The sequence below is a fragment of the Pelodiscus sinensis genome, chromosome 1 (assembly GCF_049634645.1).
Source record: "Pelodiscus sinensis isolate JC-2024 chromosome 1, ASM4963464v1, whole genome shotgun sequence".
NCBI lineage: Eukaryota > Metazoa > Chordata > Testudines > Trionychidae > Pelodiscus > Pelodiscus sinensis.
The window spans coordinates 308,555,652-308,581,442 of NC_134711.1; the positions used below are offsets into that span (position 1 = coordinate 308,555,652).

The 25,791-nt window shown below is 41.4% G+C and overlaps 1 protein-coding gene and 1 long non-coding RNA gene across 7 annotated transcripts in view; both read left to right on the forward strand.

Moving 5' to 3' along the window:
- Positions 1–25,791, forward strand: part of NOX4 (NADPH oxidase 4) — a 179,821-nt gene that overhangs the window by 92,344 nt on the left and 61,686 nt on the right. For all 6 annotated transcript variants that reach the window (XM_075919391.1, XM_006118376.3, XM_075919393.1 and 3 more), the window contains one exon: positions 11,726–11,807. In XM_075919391.1, the coding sequence (XP_075775506.1) occupies positions 11,726–11,807 (82 nt within the window). The remainder of the gene's footprint in view (positions 1–11,725; positions 11,808–25,791) is intronic.
- On the forward strand, positions 19,455–23,867 carry LOC142826557 (uncharacterized). The gene is made up of 2 exons (XR_012900763.1): positions 19,455–21,437; positions 23,153–23,867. It is a non-coding gene; the product is annotated as an uncharacterized LOC142826557 (long non-coding RNA).

Genomic DNA, 25,791 nt, shown 5'->3' on the forward strand with positions numbered 1-25,791 from the left:
TCCTTTTTTCATTCTGTAGTTTCTTCTCGTGTGAACTTGCTTGAAGTTTTTGAAAACTTATTTGTAGCAATTTTACAACAAGCAATACAGCACAAGGAAACTCTGGGTTAAAATGACATATTTCCCACTCTGCAATGCTGAGTCCATTGTATTTGTCTCATGAGTGGAATTCTGTGAGATCTAAAAAATTACAAATTGATGGGAGAGTTAATAACACTTTGCCCAATATTTATATACTGTCTGTCCTCTCTCTTCCCTTTTTTGCGGTCCAGGTTTGTGGCGCTTTAGTACTTGTTTTATTGGAACACGTTGTTCAGGGGATAGTTAATTGTATGGTTTGGGGATTTAAAGAACTGAAAAGTAACAAAAAATTGTGGATGAAGGGGTTGATGCATGTAATGGCCATTTAAGAGCCTCAAAACACACTTTGGATATCACAAAATTACAGATGAAAAAGGCCATGAGTCCAGCCCTGCAACTGCAAAGTTATTTTCTTCAGGTCCAGTGCTTTGTCCACTCTAATTTTAAATGTCTTAAGCCATTATATAGTAGTTAGTTGTGTATTTCTCTGGAGTGCTATAATGAATGTGTATTTGGAAACAGTTCATGAAATCATCCAGTACTTAAGTTCTAAAATAAGACCAAATGTGCATGGACAGGCCAGCTGGTACTTTGCAAAAGATTGCAGTTATGGGATGGTGTTTCTATTAGTGATGGATGGTACGTTTCAGCATGGGATGGATTTCACTCCAGTATTTTGTTGTTGCTACTTTAATATGCTACATACAAAATGGGGCAGCTGCAGCTCACTTGGACAAATATGTATAAATATATCTTACACTTGTGAGCATCACAATGATCTGGTTAATAACTTTTTTTTATAAAGAGTGTGTGTGTGTGTGTGTGTGTGTACACATGTACTGAAGCCATGGCCACATGTTGTTCTCACTGCATCAGTGTTTATTTTATAATGAAATAAAAAAATAAATCAGAAGTGATTACAGTGGTAGGATGTCTCTGCCTGTCCTCCTGCCTCTCTCCCCCACAGGTTGCAAGCACCTATGTCAGGGCTCAAAACATTTCAGTAAAAAGATGAGCTTTTTTTCTAAAATTAATGTATAACTTGTGTTTTTTGTTTGTTTTTAACAATTTCTATACTCCTTCTAAGCCCTATTGTACTTGTAGCACTTGGTATGAACTTGTGATATGGAGTTGGCTTCACAATGGAACTAGGTATAACATGCAGTATGTCTGAGAGGAAGGACAGTCTTTTGTTAAGGCATTGGATTGAAAGTCAGAAGATCTAGCAACAATTCTCATCTCTGCCTTGGGCTTTCTATGTCACCTTGGGCAAGTCATTTCACCCCTCAGTACCTTGCTTCATGTTCTGTAAAACGAGACTAATACTACTTCCTCCTTGCCACCCTGTGTCTGTCTTCTCTGTGTAAACTGTAAGGTCTTTGGGGTAGGAGCTATCTTTTAGTATGTGTTCTTACAGTGCCTACAACAATGGGACACACATTTCTGTTGGGGCCTATAAATGATATTGTAATGAAAATAACTGGGGCTGGTAGAAAATACTTGATCAAAACTTTTACAGTGGAAAATTGGACTTTCAACAGAACTTTTTTTTCAAGAAAAGTGTTTACTTTCTGTGGAAAATATTGTTTTTTCATCAGAGTACATTGGCCCCAAATCAAAAGATTTTGACTGTAAACCAGTGTTCCTGCTAAGATTTTCTATCTGTGAGCAGAGTGAGTTTTTTCTTGTGCACCAATACTGATGCCATGTGCGCTTGTTCGGATGTGTGCCACTGTCCAACCCCCTGTCCAAAGCAGGACCAAATCCCAACTAAATCATCCCAGCCAGGGCTTTGTCAAGATGGGACTTAAAAAACCCTCTAATGATGGAAATTCTTCCATCACCCTAGGTAACCCATTCCAATGCTTCATAACCCTCCTAGTGAAATAGTTTCACCTAATATCCAACCCAGACCTCCCCCACTGTAACTTGAATCCATTGCTCTTTGTTCTGCTGTCCATCTGTCTCTACTGAGAACAGCCTCTCTCCATCCTCTTAGGAATCTCCCTTCAGGAAGTTGAAGGCTTCTCTCAAATCCCACCTCACTCTTCTCTTCTGAAGACTAAATAAGCCCAAATCCCTCAGCCTCTCCTTGTAGGTCATTCGCCCCAGCCCTCTAATCATTTTGGTTCCCTTCCGCTGGACCATCTCCAATGTGTCCACATCCTTTCTGTAGTGGGGTGCACATACACAAATACACACACTCAATTTAGATTCTTCAGGGGATAGCCGAATTAGTATATATAAGATAAATTACAAAAAAACAACAAATAGTCTGGTAGCACTTTATAGACTATCAAAACATATAGATGGTATCATGAGCTTTCATGGGCACAGCCCACTTTTTCAGATGATCAGAGTTTACAATTAAGATTGTTATAGAAGAAAAAATATTAAAGGGATAGTTAACAAGGTGCATGACCCCGCATGCACACACACTCTGAAAACAACCCAGCATGGCACCCAGTCTCACTCCCATCCAGCCTCACTCTCACTGTTCCAGCATCCATGGGCTCCCCAACCCCTGCATCCCCATCCTGTGCACCCTTTACCACTAACCTTGCATTGTGCATCCTTTGCCCCTGACTTCTGTACAGTGCCCTCTTCATTCCAACCCCTGTACTTTCTTCCCAGCCCAATCCAGTCATAAAAGTGTAGTAATTTCTAAAGCATAAAAAAAGAATGGATCATCCCTCCTCGTTAACTCTAAAGCTCATTCTGCAGTTGCAAGTTAATGACATTCAGAAAATTTCATCTAGCTTTTTTTCTTCAGTTCACATTATTACATGGTATATAGGACAGAATCTAATCATTGATTAAATTTCTTATAGTATCTGCATGCTTTATACCCCTGTGAATCATGAAAAAGTCCCTTTAAAATGTCATCATCAACTGTATATTCATTTAGCATCAATACAAAATAATTGATATTCATTAAGAAATTTTTAGTTGCCTCTATATGCAGTGTGTGTGTGTTTGAGAGAGAGAGAGAGAGAGAGAGAGAAATAATTTCCACAGGGAGAAAAATAGTCATTGACACAATCAACACTATTGACATGACTTATTCCTTCAAAAGTAACAAGATACAAAGGGTCAGAGAGAACTGTTCTCCTTTATGAGGGTTAGGCTTTTAAATAAATATGAACAGTGAGAAGAACATTATGTAGTTGTTAGCCATCTGTTTTATCCCTCAGATAACTGCAAACTTACCTTTTGAGGTCCTGAGGCCAAACTCTTTAGTGAATCCTTCAGTGGAGCTGGAACCGGGATGCCCTGCCATTCAGCCTGGGCTGCTGGAGCAGCCCCATACCGCCCCTCACCACGTATCCCCGACTCTGGCCCTAGTTGCTGGAGCAGCCGCTGGAGTGCTGCTCTATCATGTGGCTATGGCTTTGGCCAGAGGTGCTAGAGCAGGCGCCACCTGTGTCTTGGCTCTGGTCCTCTGGTCCCAGCTGGGGATGCTAGAGCAGGCACCGTCTGTGACGCAGCTCTGGTTCTGTCCCTGGACGGGGCCACTGGAGCATGTGTCGCCCGCATATGTGTTTACCACCGTACGTAAAGAAAGTATAGTAAAGAATAAAATTGTCAGACACATAGATGAACATAATTTGTTGGGGGAAAGCCAACATGGTTTCTGTAAAGGGAAATTGTGCGTTACTAATCTACTAGAGTTCTTTGAGGGGGTCAAAGAACATGTGGATAAAAGGGGATCCAGTGGATATATTGTACTTAGATTTCTAGAAAGCCTTTGACGAGATCCCTCATCAAAGGCTCTTAAGTAAAATAAGTTGTCATGGGATAAGAGGGATGGTCCTTTCATGGATTGATAACTGTTTAAAAGATAGGAAAAGAAAGGATGGGAATAAATGATAAGTTTTCAGAGTGGAGAGAGGTAACTAATAGGGTTCCCCCAAGAGTCTGTCCTGGGACCAATCCTGTTTAATTTATTTATAAACAATCTAGAGAAAGGGTTAAACAGTGAAGTGGCAAAGTTAGCAGATGACACCAAACTGCTCTTAAAGCAGACACTGAAGAGCTTCAAAAAGATCTCACAAAACTAAGTGATTGGTCAACAAAATGGCAAATGAAATTTAAAGTTGAAAATGCACATTGGAAAAAATAATCCCAAATATCCATACAATATGACGGGGACTCATTTAGCTACAACTACTCGAGAGAGATCTTGGCGTCATTGTGGATAGTTCTCTGAAAACATCCACTCAGTATTCAGCAGCAGTCAAAAAAACAAATAGAATGTTAGGAATCATTATAAAAAGCATAGAGAATAAGACAGAGAATATTTTATTGCCTTTATATAAAATCATGGTATGCCCACATCTTGAATACTGTGTACAGATGTGGCTACCTTATTTCAAAAAAGATACATTGGCATTGGAAAAGGTTCAGAAAAGGGCAATAAAAATTATTAGGGGTTTGGAATGGGTCCCACATGAAGAGAGATTAAAAAGACTTGGACTTTTCAGTTTGGAAAAAAGGAGATTAAGGGACAATATGATAGAGGTCTATAAAATCATGACTGGTGTTGAAAAAGTGAATAAGGAACAGTTATTTACTCATTCCCACAATATAAGAAAGAGGGGTCACCAAATGAAATTAATAGGCCGCAGGTTTAAAACAAAAGGAAGTTTTTCTTCACTTAGCACACAGTCAACCTGTGGAACTCCTTGCCAGAGGATGTAGCGAAGACTAGGACTTTAACAGGGTTCAAAAAAGAACTAGCTAGATTCATGGAGGTTAGGTCCATCAATTGCTATTAGCCAGGATGGGTAGGAGTGGTGTACTAACCTCTATTTGTCTAGAAATGGATGACAGTGATCATGTGATTATTACTTATTGTGTTCCCTCCCTCTGGGGCATCTGGTATTGGCCACTATTGTCAGACAGGTTACTGGGCTAGATGGACTTTTGATCTGATCCAGTATGGACATTCTTATGTGGCTCAGCTGCAGCTCTGACCTGGCCAGGGCCACCAAAGCAGGTGGTGCCTGCAACATGGCTCTGGCCCCTTGGCCCCAGTTGGGGCCGTTGGAGCAGGCACTGCCTGTGATGCAGATATGTGTTTCACTTTGGCGCTGGCTGGAGCTGCTGGAGCACCCGTTGCCCGCCACGCAACCCGTGGCTCCTGCCCTGGAGAAGGGCTAAAGTTAGAGCCAGGGTCACGTGGTGGCTGCTGTGCTGCTCCTATTTCGGGGCAGCCCCCACATGGCCCTGCCCTGGAAAAGCTGAGCTGCCACTGCATGGCTCTGCTCAGGAGGTCGGTGGGCCTCAAATTCTTGGTGCATGCCCGCGCAGGTGTGCACCTTAGAGGGAACACTGCTGTAAACTTGCCAGTTTCAAGTTTTCACCAAATGTTTTAAAACATTTCTTGAGAATATTTTTGGACCAGCTCTGTGAATAAGAGTATACCCAGTTTGAATTAGTGAGATGGGGTGGGGGGAGGACTAACAGTATTTTTAAATGTGTTAACTAAATACAGGGATGGATTAATTTTGTGAAAATTATAACAGTGAGAGCTTATATAAATGGTTTTCTTTGTGTTAGTAAAAGCAAAAGGAATTTGTTTAAGGGATTTTGTGGTTTGTACTCTAACCGCTTATGAATATTCTTATCTCATTGATGTCTCCGACATCTCATTCTAACCTAGAATATTTGTAATAGAGACTTTCCTCAGGAGGACTTGAATGATCAGCATTTTCTTAACTTCAGAAACTTCAAAACATTAAGAAGTCACAGGCCAAAAACAAACAGTGGACACTGGACTCGTCTCTTGTGACTAGGTATTACTCAGCATAATAGCCATTTTATTGCCTTTATTGGCAATAATACCAGCTTACATCCTACTTTTTAAAAATAGGGCAATGAGGAAGCACTTCTGAGAGTGCTTCTAAAATTGTCAGGCTTGGAGACAAGATCCACATGAAGGGTCCAGACTTCATTTTAAAGTACTTGACAGTTTTGTGAAAGCTGACTTAACAAAAAAAATCTTTTATTGCAAGATTGTAAACAGCAGCTCATGGAGCTATTCATAACAAGTGGGATGCATAAAATTGAGGTGAATTTACCAGACCTAATGCAATCTTTTAAGTTTGAATTTGCAGAGGGCTGTATACCCCTGTGTAGTTTAGGGTAGGATTGCGATCTGTATGTCATATGAAAGCAGAAGTGCTACAGAAACATAATTACAAATATTCCAAGCTGTGCATACATCCCTATGGGGAGAATTTTGGATTGAACAAAGCACTTGGACCACACTGTTCTATGCTGCATAGCTGACAAAGGGAAGCATTTTTCCTTTTGCACTTTATTCATTTTACAGTCGCTTTCTAATTACATTTCTGTTCATTCTTATTAACATTGATTTTAAAAAAAACTCTCTGGTAATTGTACAGATATGCTTAAGCAGCCTCATATCCTGTAAAAAGCAATTAACTTCAGTTGTACTGTTAATCCGGTTCAGTGCGCACAATGTTTCCATTAAGTGTTCAGGGACATCTGAAGCTCTCAAAAGAAGGGAGGAGGCTTGGATATAGAGGGGAATAACACCTCCAACTACAGTTGTGTACTGTTCTGACTTTCTGGCTCTATTGTCAATATGCCTTTTTACTAACAGAAATAGGATCATTTGCCTTAATTAGAATAGATGATGTATTGTTATTAATTTCTGTAATGAATTTCATAAACAGGGTGAGAGGGAGCAAGAGAATGGGAGTCAAGAGACCTGGACTTTTATTCCAGCACTGTAACAGATGACTTTGATCCGTCTCTTACGTCATGATCTTCTAAAGTGTTGAATTAATAGGAACTGTACATGCACAGCACCTCTGAAATATCAGGCCTTAAGCTATCTTTATTATACCATGCCCATCTATAAAATGGAGATGATAATTCCAGGGATTTTTGTGCAATGTAATTGTTATGTACTTTGAGGTTCTTGGCTGATAAATGTTAGGAAGATGCAAGGAATCATCATGATATGTTTTCCATTTGGGCCACTTTATATCACTACTTGCACATTTTAGAATAAGGAAACATGACTTGGTAGATAGTTCAGAATGCTTTGAGGCCATATCTCTTAATATGCTATATTTTCCAGTCATTACCATTTAGTATTTTTACAGATGAATGTATTGTACTATCCTATTTTAGAATGTCATGGATGGTAATATAATCAAAAAGGATAATGTCATTTGAAATGCACCATTCTGCCTCTATAAATTGATAGCTAATGGAAGACAGTGCAATTGCAATTTTATAAAGTATTCTCTTCTCCATTATATTCAGTAATTCCTCGAAGTGAATGGAATTGCATAAATGTAATAGAGATGAGGTCAAAGCAGAATAGGGCTGGTCTTTTCGGAGATGGTGTGTACTCAAAACTGCAGTAGAAGACAATGGGAGCTATAGATGCTAGGTAGGGCTGGAAAGACGTTTTGCTAGGTGTCTGTCTTGGTTATATTCTGTTGAACTGATTATTTTCATACTGCTGAGATTTTATTGGTGATAGTTAGGGTGTGTTAGGGTGTCTAGATCTTTGTATAGGTTATCTTTTTACTTATTTAAATCTAAATAAACCCAATTAAATAAAGACATAAATTCTTGCACTAAAGAACTTAGTCTAATTTAGATACACATGGGTGGGAAGGAGTACAGAGGGAGGGAGACATCAATAGTATTACATATTTTCCTATTAATAATTTTCAGGGGCTGGAGGTTTCACTTGTTTGAGGAGTATGTAAGATACATGCATTGTAGAGTGAGAAGGTATTTTTAGCCTATTGGCATGGAAGAAGAAGCAAAGCCTATAATGAGAGGAGGATACAAAGCCCATCCCTGCTGAGAAACTGCCCATAGTTTGAAGTGGTTTTGTCTAACTGGCCTGGAAATCAGACCAATAAGAGAGATGTGCACTCTGGTTCATGTCAATGTGATTGGCCACATCCTCCTGAATATTGGCCAGAACAGTCATGTTATTGGAAACCACTCTCAAGAAGTCAAATTCAGTGCTGCTATACTGCCAAGTGGCCTGCATCAACGAGAAAGGCCAGGAGAATGGGTGGGAGAGGAGGAGAGAGAGCAAGCCTGTCTTCTGATTTGGGATGCCCCCCCCAGGCTGTGCCTGTTTCAGACAAACACTGGTGATACGAATTGTCTACCTGCTTGCTGAGGAGTGTCCTATCTGTCCTCAAGCTTTTTTCACCGCATACACTTATACGTAACACTTTCAAAACCCCATGTAAACTAAACTAGAGAATATTCCTAACTTGTGCATACAACTTGTAGTGACCTATTATTGGGGTGCCACGTTAAAATCTGTATTGTGACCAACCTTCATGGGGTGGAAGAAACTCCCCCTCCACTGAGCATATTATAAAGCACCTTGCGTGTCCTATTCAAAGGCCAGTTACTGTTGTAGTCTGTTACAGCCCAGGTGAAGTAGGATGACTCCTGCAGTGAGCGTCAGCCTTTACACAAACAGAATTTGGCTGACTGCACCTTTAAATAGACACACGAGGTAACTGCATGATTTGTAACACTTTAAACAAAGGCCCTGACCTGGTCCCAGAGTTCCAGGTTAGGACTGAGATGTTACTCTCTGGTCCCAGCTTTACCCACCATACCCCGGTGATGAAGCAGGCAAACCTTTTTAACTTTCTCATAGCTATTGTCTTGTTGGAGTCTGGCCTGAGTATTGCACCCTAGTGATCCATGGGAGTTGCACTTCAAATGCTTCATGCTCCTATTCTCATCTGCTAACCAGGCTTCTTGTTTAGACTACATCTCCCATGTTGCACCACAATCTCAAGGACAGCATTTCAGGAGAGCAGGGAGGGCAGAAGCAGTGCATACCAGGAGGCGGTTTGTTTTTCTTCCTGTTTCACTGATGATCAAGGAGCAAGGGGAAAGGTACTTGGATTCCACAAATTACTCTTATGCCACTTCCCTTCATCAGCCAGGAGTGAGAGGCATGCACGGAATCCAAGTACTTTCCCCTCGCTCCCTTATTGTCGGGGGGGAGGGGGGGGGGGCAGAAAGAAAAGCAAACTGTGTCCCAGTATGCACTGCTGCTGCCCTCCTCCTCCCCTCCCTCCATCTCTCTCCCAAAACTCCGTCCTTACATTGCCTTCCCTTCCCAAGAGCCTGTACATCATGAGAGTTGCATGCAGTGTATCATGGGAGCTGTATTCAAGACAGGGAGGTTGGCTCATAAAGGAGAGTGCGGAAATGGGGCATTCAGACTACAGCTCCTATGAGGCAGTGTAGCTGCATGTCAAAGTTCAAATGTTTTGTTTTTTTGTTAAATAACCTCTCTCATTTTGGACATTCAGCTTTTTGTTCAGAAATTTTCTGCAGAAAGAAAACCTAATTTTTCACAAAAAAATAATTTTTGATGGAAAATTTTCAGATCTAGGTCTTCCTAATGGGATTCTGTGAATATTCTTTTTTCCCCCATCACTACGACTGTATATCAGCCTTGAAGAAGATGGGGTGAAATGGGAAGCACTGACTCTTGAAGGCATAATTCTATCCTAAAATGAAATATATTGTCCATATCACATCTGCTAGTGATTACTAAATGATGTGCTTTATATTGAAGAATGTAATTCATGGGCACAGGAACATAAAATCCTGCAGGGAAGAGTCAGAAATTCCTTTGTCAATGAGTGAAGCTTTTGAAACTTGTGTTTTGCTAAAATGTGCAAAAGGTGGGATCTAATTAATCCCATGTGCATAGTAGATCTGTAGATTAATTTACTGACATTAATTTATGGGAACAAAAAGGGTGGGAGACAATAAAGATTGGTTTTGGTCAAACTCATATCCCGGTTTTGGGATTGTTCAACCATTAGCACTTCACATGCGTGTTTCTCTTAAAGTACATTTCAGAAAACTGTAGTATCTGATTGTAATCCCATTTTGCATAAAGGCCACTTAAATGCACAGTTTTATATTTCACTTTGTGTGTATATTATGGATCAGAAAATACTGATTTACTGTAGGATCCTTTATAGTCATCTGTTGCTCTGGTACCTGGCTGAATATCTTCAAAAATACATTGTGCACTAATTTAAATTGCCTGTAAGATTTAACATTAAGCAAATATGTAACCAAATATAAGTTGTACGTAGGGATGTGAAAAGTTAACTAGTTAACCAGTGGGGACTAGAGCAGCTCTCTGCCCTCTGCACCTGCCAGCATAAAGCAGCCCCAGTCTGCAGTGTGTGTGTGTGTGGGGGAGGGGGTCTGCACCATCCTGGCTATGTTGTGGTGTGTGTATGGGGGGGGGAGGGGAGGTTGGAGCAGCCCCCGCCCACTGCCGTTTGTTAACCCTGAAACATCACATTTAACTGGTTTACCATTAAATAGTATTTTACATCCCCAGTTGTATGCCATGTTCTGAAGGCCAGCAATCTCATGTTCTGGAAGGTGTCCACTAGGAGAGGGTTCTGAAGCCAGGTATTTGCAACAGAAAACTCTCTCCTCCCAGCCCTACACCATTCACATCTAAAGACTGTTGATAAATGTAGCTATTTTAATTCAGCCATTGTTATCTGCAAGGCAGTGAGGTCCTTGATTTTATAACCCTCTACAGATTAGTGCCAATAACATGCATTGCATTGGGAAACAGATGGGAAGCCCATCCAGTTTGCAGCACATCACTGTATTGTGCTCACACTTCATTTCACTGGTGAAATGGACTGCTGCATTCTGTACTGAAGCTTCCAAATACCAGTCCAATTCTATTTCTATTATAGTCAATACTAAACTCCCATTGACTTCAGTGAGTATTAGGCCATATCCTTTAAGCACATTGCAATGTACCAACGGAGAGGTAGGAAGGCAGTAGAGAGATTCAGTACAATCAGTATTATCACCTCCATATTTTCAGGATTGCCCTTCAGTTGTGTCATTTTCACCCAGATCCCTGTTTCTAGGCGTAGGGAAGGCAAGGAATGTATGCCATGAGGATCTTACATCTGAGAGCCAAAGAGCTGTGTAATGTATGGCTGGCACAGTACTCATATTCAGCTGGTGAAATGACAGAATGGAACCTCTGAGAAATCCCATGTGAGGGCATGGATGGATGAGAAGTGACTCTTTGAGACCTCTTAGACTGGAAGGAATAAAGCCAGTATACCCATCTACCTTTCCAAATTAGAATAATACATACAACTAAAGTAGAGACTGGTATCATCAGTTGGGGCTTAATGGTGCTACTGGTTCAGAATTAAAAAAAACCAACCTAATAGTAAGTACAAAAGGCATCAATATTATAAAATGTAGTTTAAAAGACTGATTTCTAGTTTTCTAGTGGATGTGTTTTGGTTATTAATGGTCTAGAGTGGGTGCCTTAGTTAAAACCATACCATAGAAGAGAATGGACAGTGTTTGTCAAAAGCTGGAAATGGGCAATAGCAAATGGATAGCCCGATGATTCTCTGTTCTGTTCACTCCCTTGGCATCTGGCATTGGCCACTGTCAGAGGACAGGATACTGGGCTAGATGGACCTTTGGTCTGACCCAGTGTGGCCGTTTCTTATGATACTGTTTGCTTACTGATGGGCTGAACTTTTATAACATGAAGTCACAACCTGAGATCTGTTTTTCTTTTCTCCTTTGACAGAAAGATTTCAAGATTTACTGCTTCTCCATTCAAGGCAGAACACAGAGATTCTACCCAACTTTCATCAAAGGAATTATCCCAAGTAAGTAAATTGCCTTCTCAGGAGAACCAGTCTTTAAGAATTCACGGTGAAAGAGAGAAGGAAGCATTTATAGCACTATAAATGCTTTCAGCATAAACTCCTAAGGCAGAGCTGTCAGGAAGCCTCCTGTAGAATAAGCCTTGTGCTCTTCATGGCTGCATCAGGAAGAAACACACTTATCGTGCGAGTGCACCCAGCTGTCACAGAGGAGTCAGTGGCAAAGTGCGGATGCTAAGCTGCATGGATCAGTGTCTTCTGGAGCTTCATTTCTCTTGACATTGTGTGTCGACATAGGCAGATGTTTTGTCACACTAATCCCTGCTCTTGTCATGTGGGATTCCATCATTTGTGCTGACAGATTCATTTGGATTTTAACAAGCTCTCCTGTAGAATATGCAAGTGCAAAAAAACAGTGTGATTGCCCTTGTTAGGGACATGTGGACAGGCAAACCAAAGAATAGCTGTGCATGCTAGGAGTAAGTCATACAGCATCCTTTCATGCTTTGCTTTTCTATATCAAAACAATAGCATAAGCGATGTGGGGGAGTTAAGAGATTACCCTCATTAGAAAGTTTCTGTCTTTCAGCTTATAAATTCATTCAAAGGTTTTAATGTGGTTTAACATTGCTCCTGACCAAAATTTCATGTGCTGCAATAACATGTCATTTTATGGAATGTCTTGAACTATAATGTCATTCCTACAAAGCTAAAGAAAAGGAGAATTCAAAAATAAATAGTATTTTTGTCAAGTTAATTAAAGCAAAGAGCAAAAAGAAACTGAGTTACATGAGAAAGGAAGGACGGCGCTTTCAGCAGAGGGCTGGTATGTCAGAGAGATGAAAAGACATGAGAAGGCTGTTCCAGATGGAAGGAGCTGCCAAAGTGATGGTTCTCTCCCCTGCCACGGCCAGAGTGCATGGAGGAATGGTGAGAAGGCCAGCGTTAGACGAACAGCGGTAGCAGGGTGAGAAAGAGTGGTACGTGAGAATGGCTGGAGCAAGTCCAAGAGCAGTTCTGAAAACAAACAGACCATTTTTTAACTAAATCTTGAAATGATTGGGAAGCTGCTGAGAGAATGTAACTCTTGATGTGCTGTAAATTACAATTTAAAGCCTAATTTCAAAATGGGATTAAAATGCACTATGGAACTTTTATTGTGCTGCATGGTCCAGACACAAAGTGAATGCACACCAAGCTACTGCAAGATAGATTTATATCCAACTTGCTGCACACTAGCAATTTGTATAAGCAAGCCCTTATTTTTCTAGAACATATAATAAGTAAAGGGTTAGACGTTCATTACTTGCTGAAAACAAGACCTCTTCAAGGCATGTCCCAAGAACACCCAAAACTTAAAATATGTAGGGTGAAATCGATCCACTAAAGTTGATGTAAAGTCATTTGCATTGACTTTCCGAAAACCAGTAGTTCTTTGCCAAAATCTACCTGTTTTGGGGGTTTCGATTGTTGAACATCATCAGAGTATCTGAGTACCATCCCTGTTAGATGGATGGGGAATAACAATATCCCTAATAACCATCATAGAAATTCTGGTTGTGTTCTCCTTTTCTACTATAGACACTGCTTAGGCTATGGTCATTTTTTGGTTTTGGCTTGCTGCTTGGTTGCACTCTTGAAAGTTTTCAACATATTTCTCTTTGCTTGCCCTACCATTTTTGGTTTCAGGTTTCACAGAAACACTCTCTTCCCCAGGGTCATTTGCTTGGCTCTGATAGCAGTACCAAACCTGCAGACTGATTCAGTGATGTTCCTAATATATAAGGAGTTATTCACTGGGGAACAAAGAAAGACATAAGGGTTTTTATTTTTTGAAGTCAAGGTCTCTGACTGGGGAGCTGTGTAAAAATAGTAAGATTTATAGTTGGTGTTCCTGATGGTATTGTATACTTGTACTGTAACTAATAACTAGGTCTACGGAGATGCTGAGCATCTGCAGTTCTTCGTTGAATTCAGTGAGAACTGCAGGTCCTCAGCCTATGCTGAAAATCATAGCCAAAAAAAAAAAAAGTAAAGTCTTTCCATCAGAATCTCATGCTGCTTATATTCTTGAGGTATAATTCTCTTTTAAATTGTAATGTTCCTGCATTATAGTATACCGATATGAGTGGCTGAAATGTGCCATGAACAAGAATGACTGATCCTCACACATGGAATCAGCCAGACTTTGGCAGCTAATTAAAAAAATTCTTTACAGATGTTTTCTTAAGTAATTGACTGCAGCTCATAATATCGTTAATCAGTACAAAATTGTTTGCTTGTTACTGACATGAGTCATTGGCTGCAGTTCATTTACAAACTGATTGGTGACTGTTAATGCATTCTGATTTCTCTGGGAATTCCGGTGCAATCATTCGTTTGTGTGCAGCAATTTGGGGAACCTAGTCAGCTTCATACTATAGTCTATGCCCTCATTCCCCTTTCAGATTTCTCCTATTCTGTGCTGCTTTCCATTGTATGAACACTTAATTTAAAGCCAGGCCCTCTCCCATTGACTTCAGCTGAACAACACTTCTTTGCATTAGTTGAGGATCTGGCCTGTACATTCATCTTAATATGAAGGTACCACATGATCCAGGCAGTTTGCAGAGACAAAAGCTGGAAACAAGGCAGGCTATAATACAGGAAAAATTGTGTGTAGCTTGGCTAAGTAATGGCCAGAGGTGGGAGGATGAAAATGAATCAAGTTGGGATATATTTGATTGGTATAAAAATTAAAGAAAGAAAATGGGAACTAAAGATGCCCAGAACTGCCTAGTAGATCTTAGGTTACTCACTGTCTTAGGATCTCATTTTATTACTGGATATCAACAGTTTTTAAAAGTAGTAATTTAATGAGGTGTTTCAATGCTGAGCTTGTCAAGTCACCTGTTTGTGCCTCTTGTCTATGGCACTAAGGAGAAAAGAGGAAGGAAATTATCTGTCTGCTTCAGATTTTACTTGTTTTTTTAAAGTAGTGCATAGAGTCTTACCAAGAACCTTTCCCCATTTTGCTAGTTGCTAAGTATACAGCCCCTGCTCCTGGCCCTTTGATCCTGTCCACCACCCAGCTTTTTCTGCTCCTCCTTCAGCAATGTGAGACATCGTTTGTCTGGATGGGGGCTCAGGGATTAAAAAGGAGGCACTCAGATTGTAGATTGGTAGGGTGTGAAGGACAATTATGATCAGCATATGGAATGAGAATGGGAGATTGCAACAGGAGTGCTGAGTGGCCTCAGTTCACCCTTCTTGGCTAATGGGAGCAGTTAAAGGAAGCAGTTGCTCCGCCTATGCCCCTTTCCACAGCTTCCACTGGCTCGGAACAGCAAACCACAGTCAGTGGGAACTGCAAGTGGTCATATCTGCTAACACACAGATAAATAAAGCCCCTAGAGGCTCATTAGGGGCTAACTCTGGTGAACTGTGTCCAGCCTGTGGGCTGCTTATTGCTCTCACCTGGGCTATAGGCACTGATCTGGGAATGGAAATGAAAATCATTTTCTTGTTAGCAGCTGTCTATACATGCATTAACTTTTGTGTTGTTGCTGTGAATTGGACAACAACACCGCATATACACAGGGGTCAGAAACCTCAAATAATACTGCAAAACACTACAATGGACAAAAGCTTGTTGCTCTGCCTTTGGACACTTTGGCTATTTGAAATTTATCCTTAAAACTTTGGTGCTACTTGTACAGTCTGTCATTTTCCCCTGCAGAAAAATAATGTGTAATCTCTTTGGTGATAATTATAGCATCACATGATATTCAGATACCTAATGTGACTGTGACATGAAAGGAAAATACTTTTTTTTACATGATACACAATTAACCTGTGGATCTCATTACCACATGCCATCCTTATCAAAAGCTTAGCAGGATTCAGACAGGAACCAAATATTTATATGGATACAGATATCCAGAAGTGTTCTAGTAAATACTAAAGAAATAAGTATTTTTAAAGGGATATGACCCTTTGTGCTTCACAGCTTAATTCTATTAAGTCCTATTCAGGTTCTTATATCATTCTCAGCACTGTAGTATCTGAAACCTTCCAGCAGTGCGTGAAGCAATATGACTAACATCTTCCATATGTTCATTCTCTCATCCTGTTCTCAGGAGGAGCAAGGTGTGGAGTATTTTATTTTAGATTTTTTTAAATAATAACAGTATATAGATACATTCATGTTGCACTGTGTTTGTGAGAAAAGGCAAAGAAATAGTGTTCAAGATGGGGAGTTTTGTGAGAATCCTTAACTCCCGGGAGAGTTCATTCCATAGTATTGGGCTACGTCCTGAGAGAGATCTATCTCCTCCTAATTTGCTTCTAACTATTGGGGAGTAACTTCTTAGGCTTTTCCTGGAGTAGGTTATCCTGTAACTACCGATTGCAGGGTTTCTTGAGCTAGTACTGGCCACTGTCACAGATAGAATATTAGACTAGATAGGTTGGTCTGAACCAATACGGCAATTCTTATATACTTACATATGTTACATCATAGGGTTTATGCTTACGAAATCAAAGGCAGGCATCATTTGAAGCTGCTGCTCCCTAGGAAGCCCACCCATAATGTACAATATTTTTAGGAACAAAAACTGGTTGTTGGATCAATAAAACATCCTGCTGCGTGAAATTCTCCTGCTGTGTGAGAATTCTCACATCCTAATAAAAGCATAAAGTACACAGCTGCCGAAGGGCTGTCAAAAGGGTGGGGCCTAGAACATACTTAGAATAAAAAACCTAGTATGTGCACAGGAACTGAAACATACATACCTAGGACCTGTTTCTCCACTCACACTATAGTATGTCAGGAGTAAGTCCCTCTTCAGAGAGTACTCCATATATGCAAATTCACACTTGCAGCATCTAGATTGGAAAGTTACAGAGCAGCATGCCAGTGCACACCCCATTACTTTGAACTACATGGCAGTGTAGAAATCCTTAGGCTCCTACCTCACTTGGCTGCTTTTGAAAATGTTGCCCTTACTTATAAGAGCCCACCTCAAGTTGATAATGAGATCTGACTTGACTCAGTATCCTGCCTCGCTTATGAGATGTCCGCCTTTTAAACATGAATCCACAAATGAGTCAAGAGTGAGCAGCAGCAGTGCTGTTGCTAACTATAAAATATTGTTTGTGAAGAAGACAATTATTTTCATTAATCAAGTTGTTGACTCTGATACTTGGTAATTCTGAGAAAACATCCAGCTTGGTTCTAAATGTCATGGGCCTGATTGTTCTCTCACTTATCCCATATAATTCCCCGCTGACTTTACTATAGTTACTGCTTGTGTGTCCTGCTGTGAGAGAGAGGAGAATCAGCTTTCCTGTAATCATCTCACATTGCCTAATGCCATGCTTCTGAAAGGGGCTGAGTTGGACGCTTGTCAAGGTAAAAAAGAAAATGGTCAGGGGTAAAAAATAAGAGCATAAGGATTTATGTTGTTGGTTTAAGTATGCAAGAAAGAAAATAATATGGCACAGAACTGTGCTAATTAGAGACATTTCATAGAATTCTAGGGCTGGAAGAGACCTCAGGAGGTCATGGAGTCCAGCCCCCTGCCCAAAGCAGTACCAAATCCTTCTATAAAATATTTCAAACCCTTGTATAAAATATTCTCAGGCCATCTATTTCAAGCAAGTTTCTCTACCCTTTTGCGTCCTCGTGATATTACAGAAGGCCTGATATAGTATTTTAAAATATGTTGCGTTTTTACCATAGAAGTACCAGTAATGTCAAGTCTTATTTCCTCTGTTTTGGTGGAAAACTTCTTGGATGATTCATAGATTATAAGGCTAGAAGGGACCATTATCATTTAATCTGAACTGCTACATAACACAGGTCATTGAGCCTCACCTGGTAATTTCTGCTTCAAGCTCATTGCTTGTTTGATTTCAAATATGTATTTAGAAAGATATTCAACTTAGCTTTAAAGACTTCACTTTAAATATTCCACTGTCAGGTGTCTGGTCACAAGTCTTTCTAGGCCCAACCCAGGGCTGGACTAAAGGGTGGGAGAGCCGGGCAGCTGCCCAGGGAGCCAACCGATGGGGGGCGCCTGATGGAAGCTGTAAGGGGCACGCAGTGTCACTTATAGCTGCCATCAGGTGCCGCGCGCCCGGCTCCCACAGCGCCGGTCCCCCCCACGGCACCGGCCAGCAGTGCCCTTCCCCACACGGACGCGGGGCCCTGCACGGCCTGGCGCGCGCGCCAGCAGCAGTACCCAGGCCAGGCTGGGCGGCGCATGTGCCGTGTGCCCAGGGAGCGGGCCCCAGGCTGCATGCCAATGGCCATGGCTGGGCCCGCACATGCGCCGTGCGCTCAGAGGCGGTGCCATGCGCCTGGGCCCAGGCCCGGGGTGCCAAAATGGCTTGGGCCAGCCCTGTACCAACCACAGTTTGGGCTTACAGGACAAAAATGACCATCCAGAGGTTGTTGGTTTGAGTCATTAGGACCTTGAAATATGACTAATGGTCCACATTAACATATTTAGAGCTATAAACAGATTCTCATAGACTCACAGACTTTAAGATCAGAAGGGACCATTATGATTATCTAGTTCCCCCCCCCCTGCACAATGCAGGCCACAGAATCTCACCCACCCACTGCTAGAATAATCCTCTCACCTGTGTCTCAGATATTGAAGTCCTTGAAATGATGGTTCAAAGACTCCAAGATGCAGAGAATGCTCCTGCAAGTGACCCGTGCCCCATGCTACAGAGGAAGGCGAAAAACCTCCAGGGCCTCTGCCAATCTACCCTGGAGGAAAATTCCTTCCCAACCCCAAATATGACGATCAGCTGAACCCTGAGCATGTGGGAAAGACTCACCAACCAGACACCCAGAAAAAAGTTCTCTATAGCAATTCCTATCTTCCCACCATTGGCCTATTTACCACTGATAGTAAAAGGTCAATTAATTGCCAAGACCATGTTACCTCATCAAACCATCTCCTTCATAAACCCATCTAGCTTTATCTTGAAGCCAGATAGGTCTTCTGCCCCCACTACTTCCCTTGGAAGGCTGTTCCAGAACTTCACTCCTCTGATGGTTAGAAACCTTCACCTAATTTCGAGTCTAAACTTCCTAATAGCCAGCTTATGTCTATTTGTTTTTGTGTCTGCATTGGTATTGAGCTTAAATAATTCCTCTCCCTCTCTGGCATTTATCCCTCTAATATACTTAAAGGCTACGTCTACACTGGCCCCTTTTCCGGAAGGGGCATGTAAATTTCAGCAGTCGTCATAGGGAAATCCGCGGGGGATTTAAATATCCCCCGCGGCATTTAAATAAAAATGTCCGCCGCTTTTTTCCGGCTTTTAAAAAAGCCGGAAAAGAGCGTCTACACTGGCCCCGATCCTCCGGAAAAAGCGCCCTTTTCCGGAGGCTCTTATTCCTAGGAATGGGAATGGGCTATATTCCTAGGAATAAGAGCCTCCGGAAAAGGGCGCTTTTTCCGGAGGATCGGGGCCAGTGTAGACGCTCTTTTCCGGCTTTTTTAAAAGCCGGAAAAAAGCGGCGGACATTTTTATTTAAATGCCGCGGGGGATATTTAAATCCCCCGCGGATTTCCCTACGACGACTGCTGAAATTTACATGCCCCTTCCGGAAAAGGGGCCAGTGTAGACGTAGCCAAAGAGAGTAATCATATCTCCCCTCAGCCTTCTTTTGGTTAAGGTAAACAAACCAAGATCCTTGAATCTCCTTTCATAAGACAGGTTTTCCATTCCTCGGATCATCCTAGTGGCCTTTCTTTGTACCTGTTCCAGTTTGAATTCATCCTTCTTTAAACATGGGAGAATTTATTTCAGATCTATATTTCACATTTCTAACTTCACTTACAAGAATGATACATGCACAAAAATAAGATATACAGATTCAGCAGATTGTAATTGTAAAATTGACATGTTACATGACCTGTTTTGCATAAAGCACCTTTGAGTTATGCACATTTATCTTCAAAAGCCAATTTTGATAAAGCATGGGGATGACAAATGTAAGGGGAGAAAACAGCAGGTCAAGGTAACTTGGGAAGGGGCTCATGGGGTGAGCCTAGGCAGGGGAGTGAGGGCTGCAGGGAACCTTATCCTTGCTATAAACTTACATTGCACACTATTACTATGAAAAAGAGAAATAAACATTCATCTTGGTGAGAGGTAAACAGCCTGGTGTGTGTGACTATGAAACTACCTGACCGAGGCAGGATATGAGGTTTTGCTGGGTAGCAGCAGAGGCAGCCCGCGATATCCTCAGTCTTCAAAAATTGCCTTTTTGCTAGTCAGAATTTGTTTAACTTCAGCTTCTAACCACTGGGTCTCTTTATGCGTTTCTCTGTGAGATTAAAGAGCCCACTACTATCAGAAATCTCTGTCATATAGATAACTGTAGCCTGTGATTAGTTCACTTCTTAACCTTAATTTGATTAAACAAAATATCGTCCCTTGTTTAAGGAGCCTCTGAACCCTATCAGAGGTATTCTGATTGAACAGTCTTTCTCAGTGACCAGTCCCTAAGATGTCCTTGACGCAATTTGGGAAGGTAGCAAGCCGGTTTCAAAAAGACTGAGAATCATTGCTGTATGCTGGTTTTGAAGGACTGCATAGCCCGTGATGTAGTGTTGGGCACTTTCTGGGACCTCTCTTGAGTTTCCTGAGGCAGAAATTGCTGCAGGGAGGGAGATGGGCTATATTTCCCAAGGAGGGAGCATAGAGTTGATGCTCCCTTTGGGTTTTGGGATGAGGAAAAGCCATGACCAGGGCCCTTCTGTTGAGTTGCTAGGGTTGGAAAAATGCACTCACGAGTAACGCTGCACTGTGGTTGGCAACTTGTTTGTACTGAGCCCTAGGTCATGAACTCTTTCGCCACAATTAGGCATTGAGAGCGACAGCTGTCGGTTGTGTGGCAGAGCTGAATTTGGTTTACAGCTGACTGAGGAAAGCATGAATTACTGTTGTGCTGCACTCTGTAGGTTGAAGAGGCAGTGTTAAGTTTCAAAAGAATTGAAAGGGAATTTATGATATGGGCTCTTGCTCTCTGATATAACAAATGCTACAGTCATCTAGCACTGTGCAGCTTAGACTGTCTCCGTCCAGATCTGCCTCACTCCTTGTTTCATCTGGGAATGCTTTTGCCAGGTTTAGAGAGTGCTGGCCTGAACTCCTGCCCCCCATGCAAGAGAAGGCTCAGGGCTCTAAACTTGAGTATGGGCACTCATGGATGGGGCTAGACCCCATATGAGGCTAGGTGTATGTTGCTGTTAACTATTAGCTGATGTGACAGGGTCAGGCTAGAGAGGTACAAAAGAGTGGTAGAAGAGAAATATATTAGCCCTAGATTGAGTAAATCTCTGTTCCCAGGGTAAACTAACAAGGCTAGTCTAGAACCAGCAGGAACTTGCCAGAATCAATCAGAGCAATTAAGCACCTGGAGCCAATTAGGTTTCCAGTGTCAAATGAGTCAGACTAGTCAGAACACAGGGAGCCAATTAAGAACCAGTTGAGACTGGTTAAAAAGACTGCCGCTTCCATTAGTTCAGAGTGTGAGAGGAGATGTGGAGAGTCTGAGAGGGGAAAGTGAAATCAGTTGCCAGTAGGGTGAACCTACGGTAAGGAAGATACTGGGGAAGGCTGTGGGTAAGTGGCCCACTGACTCATAACTGTCACACAGCTGTTACCAGGGACATTATAGACAGCTGCTATCACAGAGTCCATAGGCTGGAGCCCAGAATAGAGGGCGGGCTTGGGTTCCCCTCCTCACCAACTCCTCATTTCAGTACTAGAGAGAGACTAGCTTTGGTAAAAGGGTTTGCCCTACCCTGTACCACTTGTAGGGGCCATGGAGACTATGAAGTTTGGTTCCCCTCTTTTTCCCATGCTGGCTAATGATGAGAGTAGCTCAACAAACAGCAAGCTGGTGTCTAAATTGAGGGCTGCTGTGAGCCTCTGAGGCAAGTAATCCACCTGAAAGTGCAGGACCCACCAAGTTCGAGGAGGAGCTTTGTCATACTGAGCTATTGTAGTTCCACCTGGTACAATTTTAACAGATACTTTGCAGTCATCTGTTACATTTCCCCATGTATGGTGCTAGGATAACCTTGTAAGTACAGTTGTGATAGTTTTCATTGTTTGTTGTCTGTATTTGTGTTCCTGTAGGGAACCGAGGTACATTCCCAAGCATATACAGTGTCTGGGCTAGTGCTAAGATTCCCACCTTATCTCCATCTCAGCTGAAACCTCCCCAGGCTCTTCATTATTCTTACTGATGGAAGGTGCCCAGGTGATGTGAGAGTTGCTGGCTCCCGAGTAACCTGGTGGTAATAACTAGTATCAGGCAGGGGGAACCAACAGACTTGCCAGGTCCTGGGCATGTGTGGGACAACTTTGCCCTCCATGCAGTGTTCCAGGGGTGATTTAAAGGGCCCATAACCCCGGCCATCATCATTGCTACAGGAGTGGTGGTGGCCAGAACCTCAGGCCTTTTTGAATCACTGAGGCCTGGGGTAACTGCCTGCTTACTCTCCTCCCCATCAGCAGGCCTGGTTTCAGGACAGATTTTAAAAATCGGGCATGCCCTGGCAGTATCTGTATAAGTACAAGGGTTGTGTCTGGATTAGGCAAGGCCACAAAGGTTTGTGGGATTAGAATAACAAAAGAAACAGTATAGCTGCAGGTTTGGGGGTTCCAAACAGAGAAAGGGCAAGAACTATCTTTTGTCTGCTAAAGCCTTGATCCCACAAAGAACTCTGTGTGGACTGATCACCACTGAATTCAGTGTGGCTTACGTCAGAGTCTGTTGGGTCAATGGAGCTGTATGTGAAGTTCATTCCAAGAGCAGTATTTCTCTTATAAACTAGTAATAATAGATTTAAGATACTACAAATGCAAAATATTAAAAATGTAGGAAGAAATCTTGCTCTACTGAAGTGAATGAAGGTTTGCCATTGACTTCGAGAGATGAGATTTCACCCTTTGTCTAGCAAATTTTGAACCAGCAATTAAAATAATTCAAAAAGGTAGATGTGAGAAAATCTTCTGTACTCTGGGAGCTTAGTTTTACGTGTATATTAGCTGTTTTAAAATTCTGTGTGGCTATGTATGTACTTTTGACATTTAGAGGACTCAAAGCTTAAAAGTTTAATTTTTGCTTTGGCTGTCTGTATAGTAGAACATAGTTGAACTGTTTTATTCAAAGCATCTCATTACTCTCAATTGAGGGTGAGGTGTACTGACTGGAAATAAAAAATTCATAAACCTTTCAAAATATCTGTTAGATGAAATAATGAATTTTGTGAAAAATGACTAAAGAAAGATAGCCATAATAGTGAATTGTATATAACTTTTGTTATTAGATACAGGTTTTTCAACTTTACGGAGCTAAGGAGGAGCCCTGGGATCTTGGGACTGTATAGAAAGCTGGGTTAAATGCAACTGGACGAAGTGAAGGATTGAAAAAGAAGAGACCACGTACCTGAGTGATACTTTGGGGAGGAACCGGGCTTTAATAACAGTTTTCCATGGAAAAACTTTTTTTTTGTTAAAATAAAAACCAGAATATGTTGGCCAGCAACTGGAATATTTTTATTCTGAAATGCCACTACAGTGCCTGATGGGAGTGGTAGCTTTGGTACCTCATGGTTTTTATTCTAACTTATGGATGGATTCTATGGTTAGAGTACATCTCCCATGATACCCAGCAGTCTTCCCTTGCAATGCGGGGATCACAGTACATCATAGGAGATGAACCTGCCCTATGAAGGAAAAACACCACAGTAGCATTTCAGAATTATTTTACATTATTTTACATTTTCAGATGAAAATCAGAATTACTTCTGGTTTGGGGCTTTATGTTTTTGTATGAAAAATCAACATTTTTCATGGAAGGCAGACATGCTTCATAAAAAATAGTGTCAAAAGAAAGTTTTCAACTAGCGTAAATGACTGGGCCGAGATTGGTCTATTATGACCTTCAATTTTGTAAAACACCATTTTGTTGGTTCCGGATTACTTTGACGTTTTCCAGCCATTTTGTGGGCACATGTCACAGTAATACTTGTTGAGTGGGTTCTCAGATTGTATTTTCTGTGTTTTGACATGAGTGTGAGTGTATCTTCATGTAAGATTAAAACTCTTCCCACTCTCCAAGGAGGGTGTACATTAATTACTTGCAGAATTTTATTCATGGTTTATACCCCTATGGGCTAATTATTTTTGATGACTTTTTACCATCTAAGTTATCAGCTTTCCTAGGGGAAATAAGCCTTTGTATGCTCTGTGTTTAAAACTAGTTCAAGACTGACTTACTAATCAGAATGTTTGCCTCCTTCCAGAGCATCAGTTTGAAATTGAGAGTGAATTTCAAAATTAGAGTGGTTCTCTGCACATCTATGGCCTATATGCAGGGGAGGTTAGAAGGGCGGGGGGGAGGGGACAATCCAGTAGATTAGAGGGAACAGTTCTCCTTGCAGAGATAGCCAGGAATTGGTAACATGGAGGTATTCTCTCCTCTACATATCTTCTTTCCAGTTTTCTTATGGATAGCTGTGCCTACTGGAGGCCAGGATGCACCACTGGGGGGCAGAGTTGTCAAAGGGGCAAAAAATATGACCTTTGCATGACTGAGTGCACATAGATCTGGTGAGAATCCACCAGGTTTGGGTGCATCATTCCTTGGCTTTTTCTTCAGGTAGGGCAAACTCTATCCTTCAGTGGGACAATGCAGGGAATTTCCATGGATACTCCTCACAGAGAGATTGTTTTTTCAAGTCCCCTATGTTTGGTTTGAGCACGGCAAGGGCTGAACTACTCTAGTCTTTTCATTTGTAAAGCCAACAAATATGATCTAGAGTAACTGAGACACAATAAATATGGAAATCATCCCTCCTCAAGGACATTACTTCCAAAATCATCTCTGAGAGCAGAAATGCACTTTGACACTGCTAGATCTCACAGGATATCTGTAAATGGAGTCAAAAACAGGGTGTTCAGTGCAGACATATGCATTATTCTTACTTCATAAAATCTACCTGGAAATATTCTTAACATATTTTATAGGCTTGAAAATGTGTGAACAGTGCCAGATTGATCTCTCTGGAGCCTACCTCATAGTGAATGTAGCACACATTAGTATCACTGCCAACTTCCCCTGTTACTCCACCAGTATGACTCTCATATCTGACCTACCCGGAACAGCTTTATGACTGAGAGGGTGACTTTTTTTTTTTTTTTTTTTGGTCCTTGCAATCCATGGCAGTTCTGCTGCAGATGTCACTGAGTTTCCCAAATATGCTGGTGATTTTCTGATGTAGACATCTGAACCTTAGTATCAGTATCTGGAATAAGAAGGGTCTGATCACATAGGTAACTGAATAGCCACTTGATGGTAACAACTTTTGATTGTTCTGATCTGTGTTGAATTTTAACCACTTGCAGAGGATGCGAAGAGATGGTCTAGGCATACTTAATGCTGCCTCATTGTGAGGGAGGGGAATATGAACTATATGACTAGAGCCCTACATAGATACCACATTTATTTCTGCATCTGTAAAAACGAACCATGGATATTCGCCTTGACATCTGCAGATGTGGATACCTGCAGATTAAAAACAGATATCTGCAAATTTGCAGGGTTTGGATCTAATGGTTGTATCCTCAGCTGCATCCATATCTGCAAAAATGAGCCTTTATAACCTCATCTGTGGATGTAGATATAAATCAGGTATCTGAATTTGCAGGGCTTTATAGATAGCTTCTTGAGGTTCCATTCCAGCCACATATATATAATCATTTTAGAAAACTTCAACCTGCTGTAGGTGTTTGTTTTGCTTCAATCTCAGACAGAAGTGACTGAATGAAAGTCATTGCTAATGTCTGGTCTGTCTGGTAGTCTTTGTAGAAATGACTTGATGGATTTTCATCTAGTTGCTAAGTGTCAAGTGCTTACATCGCAAGTGTTTCTAGAGATTTAGATTTTCAAAATCAGCTCTGTTCT